This window comes from Polyodon spathula, chromosome 24, assembly GCF_017654505.1.
Source record: "Polyodon spathula isolate WHYD16114869_AA chromosome 24, ASM1765450v1, whole genome shotgun sequence".
In the NCBI taxonomy this organism is placed as follows: domain Eukaryota; kingdom Metazoa; phylum Chordata; class Actinopteri; order Acipenseriformes; family Polyodontidae; genus Polyodon; species Polyodon spathula.
The window spans coordinates 20143579-20154391 of NC_054557.1; the positions used below are offsets into that span (position 1 = coordinate 20143579).

The 10813-nt window shown below is 38.5% G+C and overlaps 1 protein-coding gene across 1 annotated transcript in view; it reads left to right on the forward strand.

Moving 5' to 3' along the window:
- iglon5 (IgLON family member 5) overlaps positions 1-8859 on the forward strand; it is a 62991-nt gene extending 54132 nt beyond the window's left edge. The window contains exons 3-8 of the mRNA XM_041225886.1: positions 2502-2734; positions 4919-5038; positions 5535-5666; positions 6249-6369; positions 6949-7100; positions 7823-8859. Of these exons, the coding sequence (XP_041081820.1) occupies positions 2502-2734; positions 4919-5038; positions 5535-5666; positions 6249-6369; positions 6949-7100; positions 7823-7929 (865 nt within the window). The 3' untranslated portion in view covers positions 7930-8859. The remainder of the gene's footprint in view (positions 1-2501; positions 2735-4918; positions 5039-5534; positions 5667-6248; positions 6370-6948; positions 7101-7822) is intronic.
- The last annotated feature ends 1954 nt before the right edge of the window (positions 8860-10813 follow it).

Below are 10813 nucleotides of genomic sequence, written 5' to 3' on the forward strand. Positions count from 1 at the left end.
GGTTGCTTAGCAACATGTCTCCGGCTGCGAGTCACAGCAGATTTCTCCTAGGCGCACACACACTTGCACAGGCACCAGCGACCCAGCTTCCTGTCACAATCCTCCAAATTACTAACATGTGATAAGTAGAGTGAAAAAAAGGCTATTTCATAGTCTAAAAATAGCAAGATATGCAGACAGGCTAAAATAATTGAATCTATTCAGTCTGGAACAAAGAAGAGTACGCGGCAACCTGATTCAAGCATTCAAAATTCTAAAAAGTATTGACAATGTCGACCCAAGGGACTTTTTTGACATGAAAAAGGAAACAAGGACCAGAGGTCACAAATGGAGGTTAAATAAAGGGGCATTCAGAACAGAAAATAGGAGACACTTTTTTTTACACAGAGAATTGTGAGGGTCTGGAATCAACTCCCCAGTAATGTTGTTGAAGCTGACACCCTGGGATCCTTCAAGAAGCTGCATGATGAGATTCTGGGATCAATAAGCTACCAGCAACCAAACTAGCAAGATGGGTAGAATGGCTTCCTCTCGTTTGTAAACTTTCTTATGTTCTTATGGATGCATATACAGCACTGCAGTAGTGATACCTGTAAGATAGGCATCACTCTTACACACAGCCTGCAATGTGACAAGGATGACCAGGGAAACCCAAAGCCTCTCTGAGCTACCTGTTGCTAACAATCCTTTCTTCCTACTGCCTATAGCTTGTATCTATTATACAACAGCTTTCCCATAACCACTGACAGACTTGCTGCCACCAAACAAATAATGACAAATCATGTATTTGTGTTACACTACATGAAAGGTGCACATGTTGGGGCAGACATGTATTTGTAATTATTGGTATGACGTTTATTTTGTAGCAGTTAGTCGAGATACTGAAAGCACCGAAGGAAAACAGTGATTGGTTAGTGAGAACGCTTAATAGGCCATGCTGCTTGTTAAAAGCATGCTGTATTATTACCTCGGTGCAAGTGAGACATCTAATGGTAGTTTCCAGTACTCATGGACAATCTGATTGGCAAAGTTCAACTGGGAACAACCTAAATATATGTGTCTGCTGCTTACCTGTTTTATTTGTCATGCCTCAATAGATAATTTTCCGCTATTCAAATGCATGCAGATTATATAAATGAATGAGCTCTGGTATGCTGAAATGAATGCATTTTTGTAGGAATGATGAAATTAGATTCCATTGGTAGAGGGAAATGTTTTGCTAAGAAGGTGAGCATTTATTGGCCAAATTGCCTCTTTTTATTCCCACACTTCTTTTTCTTCTGTATAGTGGAGGATTTCTGACTGCTGTTATACTGAGAGCTAGAGACTCACTTGCCCAATTTTGATGACACTTGGTCAGGACATTCTTTAGGACACATTATCAGAATCTGGAGACATAAGGAATAGTTGGTTCTATGTGCACTGTTAGTGGATCCTCAGCTAATGCACTATTATTGCACTTTTACACTACTGTGTCATTGTAGATATAACGTGTTGTAATCCTAACTTCTAGTTCGTATTGTATTTTAGTAGTATTATTTGCACATACTGTAAACTATACTGTATTTAAATATGAATCTTTTAACCCTGTACTGCCCTGTCACACCTGTAAGTCACCCTGGATAAAGACGTCTGCCAAATAAATGTAGGTATGGGGTCTTATTTTTCATGACACAGATTGCTCTAATTCTGTATTCATGTGCAATGGCAGGGTTAATGAATTTTATTGATGTCTCTTAAAGAGAAAATGGAAAGCCTCTAAAACACATCACTCTATCAACAGTAAATAAATAAATAAATAAAAGGCTTTTCTGAAACAACAGCAACACTGCGTTGGCTAATTCACTTTTCCCACATCCAGATGTTGTGCTATTTTTCTCCATGTGTGCCTGCCCCCCCTACTCCCCCCCTCTCCAGCTGTTTCTCTCATTTCTCTCGTATTCCCTGGGGCAGCCACATGAATAATCCAATAAACTAAAAAAAAACCACCCTCTGTTTATACTAATCCTACTCTCTTTTTCCATCTTTCCCAATCACAATACATTCTTTCTCACATAGTTGCTATCTGGCAAATGAGTCAACTAAACCGCTAGAAAACTATCCTCACACGCTCCCATTCCTCTGTACTGGGGCTCTCGGGACCCCAGTGTCTTCTGGTTATAGCTCTCAATTACTGACCTAAACCCTTAATTGAACTAATCATTTACTTAATTAGACCTTTTGAATTGTTCTCAGCTCCTACAAAGTTGTAGATTTCGAGTTTCGCATACGATTTTATAATTAACTTGAAATCTCCTACTGTTTAAAAGCTCAGAACAATTCAAAAGGCCTAATTTAGTAAGTTCAATTAAGGGCTCAGTTAAGTAATTGAGAGCTCAGTTGGAACAAAGCAGAAGACACTGGGGCCCTGAGGACCGGGTTTGAGAAGCCCCGATTCTATACTCCCCCTCTCCCCCTTCTCTCTTTACTAACCCCTCTGGCTTCTCTCGTGTTTCTCTCAGATGCGATATCGACAGTGAGGTGACGCACAAGGCCTGGCTGAACCGCTCCAATATTCTCTTCACGGGCAGTGACAAGTGGTCTCTGGACCCTCGCGTGACGATCGTCAATAACAACAAGAGCGAGTTCTCCATCCAGATCGAGAGAGTGACTGTCCACGATGAAGGACCCTACACCTGCAGCTACCAGGCCCGGAATGAGCCACGCACTGCCCATGTTTATCTTATCGTGCAAGGCAAGCTGGAGCTCATGTTGGGGCACTGTTCTTGATCCATTGTCATTAAGGCTTTGCAAAGGAATGAATACGCTTGTGATTCAGACTGAAAGTGGGGATGGTTATACTGGGGTTGCCTAGTTGGGTAGTTGGGGCTTTACAACCTACTGGGGCTGTAATGTTGTTACCCTATCGGTGTCTGATTACTGTGAATTTACATAGATGATACTTAGTAAATACATGTGTAATTATAAATAATTACAATGTTATTATGCAGAGTTACAATGAACTTAATGTGCAAATCTTTTTGCATGGTATAATCATAATCCTAACACTATCCCCAACCCTAACCCTAACTGTAAAACTAGCCCTAACCCTAACCTTAACCCTTTTCTGAAACAATTGTGCACTTACATATACCGTTCAAAAAGATTTACATATGAAGCACATTGTAAATATGCATAACATTGTCATTACATGTAAGTACACATGTATTTACTAAGGAACTACTACGTAAATACACAGTAATTAAAGACACAATGTAAAGAGTTACAAAATACAGTACCAGTATATCAGTTATTTTGTATTTTAAATGGTAATCATAGACTGTCCATATGTAGAGCTATCTTTCACCCGACTGTCCAATCACAATGTACTGTATAGAGGGAGGTAAATTAGCAAGGTAATGTGTAAGGTGTAGAAGGAGTAAGACGAGCTAATACAATGTTGTGTGAAATTTAATTACTTTAAATTTAAAAGGAAGTTAATGTGGAAGTAAATAAGACAATTACTTCACAGAGTAATTTCAAAAGGTCCTTTATTATTTCACACACACACACACACACACACACACACACACACACACACACACACACACACACACACACACACACACACAGTTACATACACAGATGCTATACTGCGAATAACGATATCCCTAACGGGACACAACCCAACAAGGTTACGTACAAAGATTATATTAATCACAGATCAATACAATCCATGAGACGCAACTGAACTAATTCTTACCCTTCCAAGCAGATCGGGAGAGCCCTTCGACCCTGGTAAGAGAAAGCAGCTGTCTCCAAGAAAATACCGAGCAGGACTGCGCGCTAATCCTCACGGCTGACTCTCATCAGAGCAGGGGAGAACCCCGTCCTTTATAACTTACCAAGTTAGGCTTTTGCGTGCGAGAGGTTAATTGGCCAGATCACTCCCTCGAGGCTCGGCCCTCTGAATAAACCATCCCTTTCCCTAGAACATTCTAACAAAAACAAGTTATATAAGATACGGGGTTATTATAGGGCAAGGGCACAACTCAAACGCATTTCTAGAACTTTCTAGAACACACTTCTTTTTTATTACATACAAGTTTACGTTTTTTGTCACATATTGTAGTGGAAGACTGTTATGGATAATAGGGGAGTGGCTGCACTCTACATAAGTATTAGATTTAAAAGCTTTCACAGAGTCTGCATCTTTTATACTCTGCGGAATGGAATTTCAAAGGCAAGGGGCTTTGCAACTGAGTACCCAGACTCCAGTCGATTATGAGGCATTCTGGCAGGCATTCTGAGAAGTTCAAGCAGGGACACAGGGAGTGAGTTTTTCCATGAGTCCGAGGTCCGAGGTGAGATCGTGCATTGAACAGTAGACCAATGTAAAGATTTTAAAACTGGTGTAATATGCTGAGGGAGTTTAGACTGGGGTAAAAAAGTACTTCTAAAGAAACTGCTGAAGACACAGAGAATTGTAGTAATCTTTATCTGACAAATTACCATACGCAGGTAGCTACACCTGCTTGTTAACAAACTCTATTCAGACAATAGTATTACTGTTTTGTTTCTTGGTTTTTATGTGGACGAGGCATTGTAAATGTGAATGTGTTACTGTATTATACTTCACTGTGAGTCCAAGAAAATCAACTGAACCTCCACGATCTATACAGTTATTGAAATACAGAATGGAGGTATTTTATTTTATTCAAGTGGTAACAAGTTTTTTTTTTTTTTTAATCAATATTCTCTTTTTAGTTACTAACCCTTTTCTTCTGTCGAAGGTGGTTTTTAAGCTAATGAAAAAATCTGATTTTTCCACTTTTTCCTGTATCTTGACTAATGCTTCCAGCAAAAGAAAAATTGTGCTATGGCTTCAAACTATTTTGTTTGAAGACAATGTGTGTGTGTGCTTCCTTTTTCCTCTCAGTTCCTGCAAAGATCGTCAATATCTCTGCGGACATATCAGTGAACGAAGGCAGCAACGTCAACCTCTTCTGTTTGGCTGTGGGCAGACCGGAACCAACCATAACATGGAGACACTTGAAATGTAAGCGCTGTAGAGAAATGTCATGATCATATACACAAAGTGGACCAGCAACTGGAGTAAGAGAATTTTATAGCTCTGTGTGGAGAATACTTCTGTACAAGTAAGAGTCTTAAGTATGTGCTCAAGTGGAAATGACTGAGTGTACGAAAGATACATTAAAAATCTATATGAACACAATTTAGATATTTGATTTAGCATCTATCAAAGAAACTACAAAACGGTATCGCAAAAGTCTAGCACATGGAACTACAAAGCTGTATGTAATTCAATGTGTAACACTATTCAGCAGGTTTCATTTGCCTTTATGAATTAAAATATGTTTATTCTATAGGGTGATGCAAATCTTTGGGCTGTAGCTGTAATTGCTTCTGCAATGCTCATGCGACTGATAGAAAGCTGCAACAACAAAACAAATGCACTTGCATGTTAATTGCTGTTCTGTGTGGGCTTCCTACTTCAATGGCTCCCTGTGCCAATGCGGTCTCTGTTCCTGCAGATGGCTTTATGAGTGAGGGAGAGTTCTTAGACATCACAGATATTAAGAGACAACAGGCTGAGGAATACGAGTGCATCACAAACAATGGAGTCTCCACCCCAGACACTAGAAAAGTCAAAGTCATCGTCAACTGTAAGTAATGTACCAGGCTTCTGGGCCTTAAAACCAGACTGATGTCATCCTGAGTGTTTGCATTGTTTGCACGCGTTGACATTCAAATTGTTTTAAAGCATAGTTGTAAATCATTTTAAAGATTGGCGCTAAACTGTTTCGAAAGTTTAACACCAGTGAGCCTACTGGTACTAAACTACCCCATCTATGGTTGCTAAGTAGTTAAAAATATAATAATAATAATTGAACTTGTCTACTTGGTGCAGAATGTAATGTTGCTGGCGCTATATGAGGTACCCTGGCACTGAAAGTACCAAATTTGCACGCCTGTTTTAAAGTATAGTTGTCCTTGAAATTTGAATTTATTAAGCTTCTGAAAAATCTCTTTACATTTATTTAGCATAATGTGACTATATTGGTGTAATAAAATATTAGTTTAATTATACCAACCCCCCCCCAAAAAGTCTAAACATTTTTTTTGCCCCCCCCCCCCCCCCCCCCCCCCTACTATGGTTGGGGGGGTTTTTCGATTGTACACGAGCATTTCAGATCTACAACATTTTTATCAACATCAATATCTGGAATCTGTGCTCTCATTTCCAGACCCCCCTGTGATCTCAGATGCTAAGAATATGCCCGGCGAAGTGGGTAAGACTGCCATCTTACGATGTGAGGCTATGGCTGTTCCCACTGCCAGCTTTGAGTGGTACAAGGATGACAAAAGGCAATCATATTTATTTACTGTTTGTTTTGTTGCTAAGGAAGTGTGTTTCTGGTTGTGTTACTAAGGAGTAGGGTAACCAGACATCCTGGGAAAACTTGGGTTGTTCCAGTTTTCAGCCTTCATTTTTTGTCGCGGTCAGAAACAGTAAAATTATTAAATTGTCCCAGTTTTGCTATTGTATTTGCATTTCTTTTTAAAATACAAAACAGCATCAGTGTGCAAGTTAAAGGCAGCGTTATTAATTATGTTGTGTTAGCGCCATAAAACAATCATTATGGGTATAATATAATAATATGATTATGTGTATATCATATGTTGAAATGGCAATACATGTAATATGTTTTGAATATATGACAGTAGATTGAAAAAAAAAACAAGTTGTTATGATCTGCAATAAATGCACCCAATGTAAAAATGTTTAATTATGATTGTGTTATTAGATACTGTTATTTTAACGGCTTCAGAGGTGCTATGGTGTCAGAGAATTGAAAAAGAAAGAAAAACATCTCTGTTTTTTACTCTGGAAAGCTGGTAACCCTAATAAGTACTGTTTTTTCTTATTTCATGTTTTATTGTCAGGCTGTTGGAACGCAGTCATGGTCTGAAAATTCAGAACGAGAAAACTCGCTCTCTGCTTGTGTTCACCAATGTCACAGCCCAGCACTTCGGAAACTACACCTGCTTCGCAGCCAATAAGCTGGGCACTTCTAACTCAAGCATGCTGCTCTTCAGTGAGTATTTGTAGGCCCAAAGAGTCTTCATTCCCACTGCACAAAGTTTTTAGGCTTTTGGTGGTTCTTTGAGGACTAAAAAAGATCAAATAAAGAATTCACAAATTTGGTGATCATCTACCATTTCTATTTGGTTATTTCAACATCACAACTAAATTATCTAAAGACGATTCATTTTTTCCTTTGTTCTCACTGTAGCATCAAGGAGTTTCTTTTCCTCATATACCTAATTATAGAGGGTTCATAAGTCAACCACACAATGTAAAAAAATGTACAGACATTCCTTTCAGTTAGATAAGGCCACGCTAAGTATTAATGGTCACTATAGACATGTCCTTCTATACCGATGATTAAGTTTAAGAGTACCCCATTTACCAACACCCCCCTCCCTCACTTTCTCCTTCCCCTTCCCTCTTTCAAACACCCTTGCTCTTTTTCTCCCCCTTTGAACCCCTTTCTTTTTCCCTAGCTCTGTCTACCTGCTTCACCCCCCTTCCTCCCTCCTTCTCTTCCTTTTCCTTTCTTGATGTTCCCTTTTCCCTACCCTTCTCCCTACCTTGTTCTCTCCCATGATTTTTCCTCCTTCCTCTATCAAATTCCTTTTCCTTCTCTTACTTCTTACACACCGTCTTCCCATCTGCCTATTTCCCATTCCCCTTGCCTTATAGCCCCATCGCCTGTTCCTCTACCTCTCTCATCCTCTCTGTTTTTTATCCCATCAGGACCTGGGGCAGTTGGAGGAGGGTCACCCTCGTCAGGGCAAGGCGCTCCCATGATGTTCTGGGTGCTTTGTTCGGCTCTGCTTCCCCTCTTCCTGATGAAGATCTAAGAGTGCTGGCTCGGACAGGAGATCTTCTCCATGAACCCATCACTGTGAACAAAATATTATGCATTGCTTCCAAGAGCCATTTCTCCATCCTCATTTTCAAAGTGTGTGTCTTTTCTCCCTCCCTGCCCTCGGAATACAAATAATCATTCTCCTCGTCACCATCTGATTGGGGATCTCTGTAGCAAAACAGAACTTTGATTAGCTCAGGCCTCTCAACTGCTTTACCATGCACCCCAGATTACTGAAGTCTTACCTAAAATTCACAGACATGCTTGGTACAAGTCCTTATATCTCCTTGTATAAAGAATATCAGACAGTTACCTTACGTTTCAACTTCCTTAGTTCTGTTTGTGACAGGTTCTCTTTAAGTTCCCAGCTAAGTAGCTGACTTTAGCTGAGATCGGAGCTTCTTGCAATATCTGTGGAAACATCACAGTTTTGCTGCTCTACAATACAGACAAAAACAGACAGCTGGAAAGGTTTCTTTTCCCAATCTTGCGCCAACAAAATAATACATGGTGGAAGAAATAAATCTTATTCAGACCACAATAATGATGTCATTCTGTCCTTGGTTTTCCTAGCTTCTCCGCGGTTTGTAGAATGCTTCAACAGTCCCAGTGAAAAGAGTTCTGCATTGTGCAGCAAGTTCCACCAGTTCGTTTATCTTGCCATGTATGACGAAAGGCTGGGGAGTTTTAAAATGGTCCAATAAGAAAAATAAATAAATTTAAAAAAAAAAGAAAAATGTTGACTCTAGCTTGAACAATCAAAATAGTTGTTTTTTTGGGTTGTTTTATTTTTTATGCACGATTGAACTATGCTGTATAAAACTATGGATATTAAAATGTAGGGTAACTGATAAAATGTTGGTGCCACTGTATATTTGAAAAAGCGGTTTTAATAAATTCAGAGATTAAAGGTACAAGTTTATTTAATTTAACTTTATTTTTTTGGTTGCTAACATGAAAACAAGGTCTCTCCAGTCCAGCTGAGGACAAGCTTGGGACACAGAGACCGAACAGCTCCCTCGCCCGCTTAAGAGAAAACGTGACAACATAGTGTATGGAATGATGCTTGGTTTCCATACTGTGTGAGGTTCCAGTCAACTAATTTCCCTGATGTAAATTCATGAATCACAGGGGGAAAGGGTATTTGATAAAGCCTGACTGCATCACCTGGGCTCTTTCATTTGAGAATATAGCATCATGTGCCACACTGAGACTGGTTCAATGATCCATTGCCTGTGTCACTGTATTTGATCTGGTTTTACTCAAGTGATGAAATTAGCTGTGTCCCCTTTTGTGCAACAGTAAATGTTGTGTTTTACCCTGGCAACAGGGTTATAGTGGAGGCGCGACTATGAAGGTATCGCACGCTTACATTTTTTGATATACAGCGAAAACCTCTCATTCAGATCACTTATCTTCATTTTTATCACCTTAAGCATTTTTCATTCTCTGGCTGAATTCATTATTAGATATGTTTATTTCCTAAGTAATGCACACACATTATTTACAGTCATTCAACAGCAAAATGTCTAGTTTTGTATTGGCTAGTGATATTTTGTATTGGATTGTGGCTTCAAGGAGAGTGACAATTAAATCATAATATGAGGTTTATGTTAATTCAATAAGACAGTGGATTTTGTATTCGGTGAACAGCTAAGGGATCGGGAATGATATTTGTCTTAATGTGTGATTGATTAAGTAAGCAGTGATTCTATTGGCTGGTTTTCACTGTATCTAGGGAACCAATCATCAGTCTTATAAGGACATATTTTAAAAGTTTTTAGTCCAGTCTGGTATTTACTCCTTTTTTTTTGGCAAATATATATATATATATATATAAAGTTACTGTAAAAAAAATGAAAACAGTGCCTTTGATGGGTAAATGTACTGTTCATTTCTGAAGTATCACTCATGATAACGTCTTGACACTCATATATTAAAAATAGAGGCTGGTACTGTGTAACATGCAAAAACAAATATATGTGGTCTGTTTAAAGGATACATAAGGACCTTTTTATTTTACTGTGTTACATGTTCCCATGTGTTGCTACAACTGTTTACGTAATGTGTGTGTATTGCCTTAATATTTTTACATTTTTTAAAAGAAATTGCATTAATTCCCTGCCTCAAGATGGCTTCACGTGTACCGGCATGGAACTCTCGGAACTACATTTCCCATCATCCTCTTGCTCACTGGGCAATCCATCTGTTACATATGTGAGCAGGAGGATGATGGGAAATGTAGTTTTAAAAAGTGGTCAAAATATAAAAAAAAAAAAAAAAAAATTAAAACAATACACCTTTCATAAACAGTTGTAGCAACATATGGGAACATGTAACACAATAAAATAAAAAGGTTCTTATGTACCCTTTAAAACATACACTGCTTTAATTTAGTCAAGTGGGGTTCCATTTTGATCTTGTCTTGTCTTGTAAGAATCGAGTTTAATTTTTTATTTTTTTTGCCAGCCATCTGCTTCTGTAAACATAAAAGCCAGTACAATAAATATTTATGTGTAAGCTATTGGGATTTGAATGCTGTTTCTGGAACTGAAATCGCAGTCAATTTTTCAAAGCTGCTACAGATTTGTGCTTATAAAAAGCTTAAACAAACTTTTTCTTATAAAAAAGTTGCATAAGAGACCCTGAAGTGTTTGTTTGCAATTTTTGTAAAATTAAAATGTTATATTTCTCATAAAAATAGGAGTAAATGCTAGTAAATGCTTAGACATGCTTAGACCCACCGTGTAATAATTATATGTGAATGCCACATCATTACTTATACGTTACCAGTATTAGAGGGTGGATGGAGGGTGACTATAAAGCTGCAAACGGTCTGTTTTTCATATGAAATCAATGGGGAGAATCTATCAGTA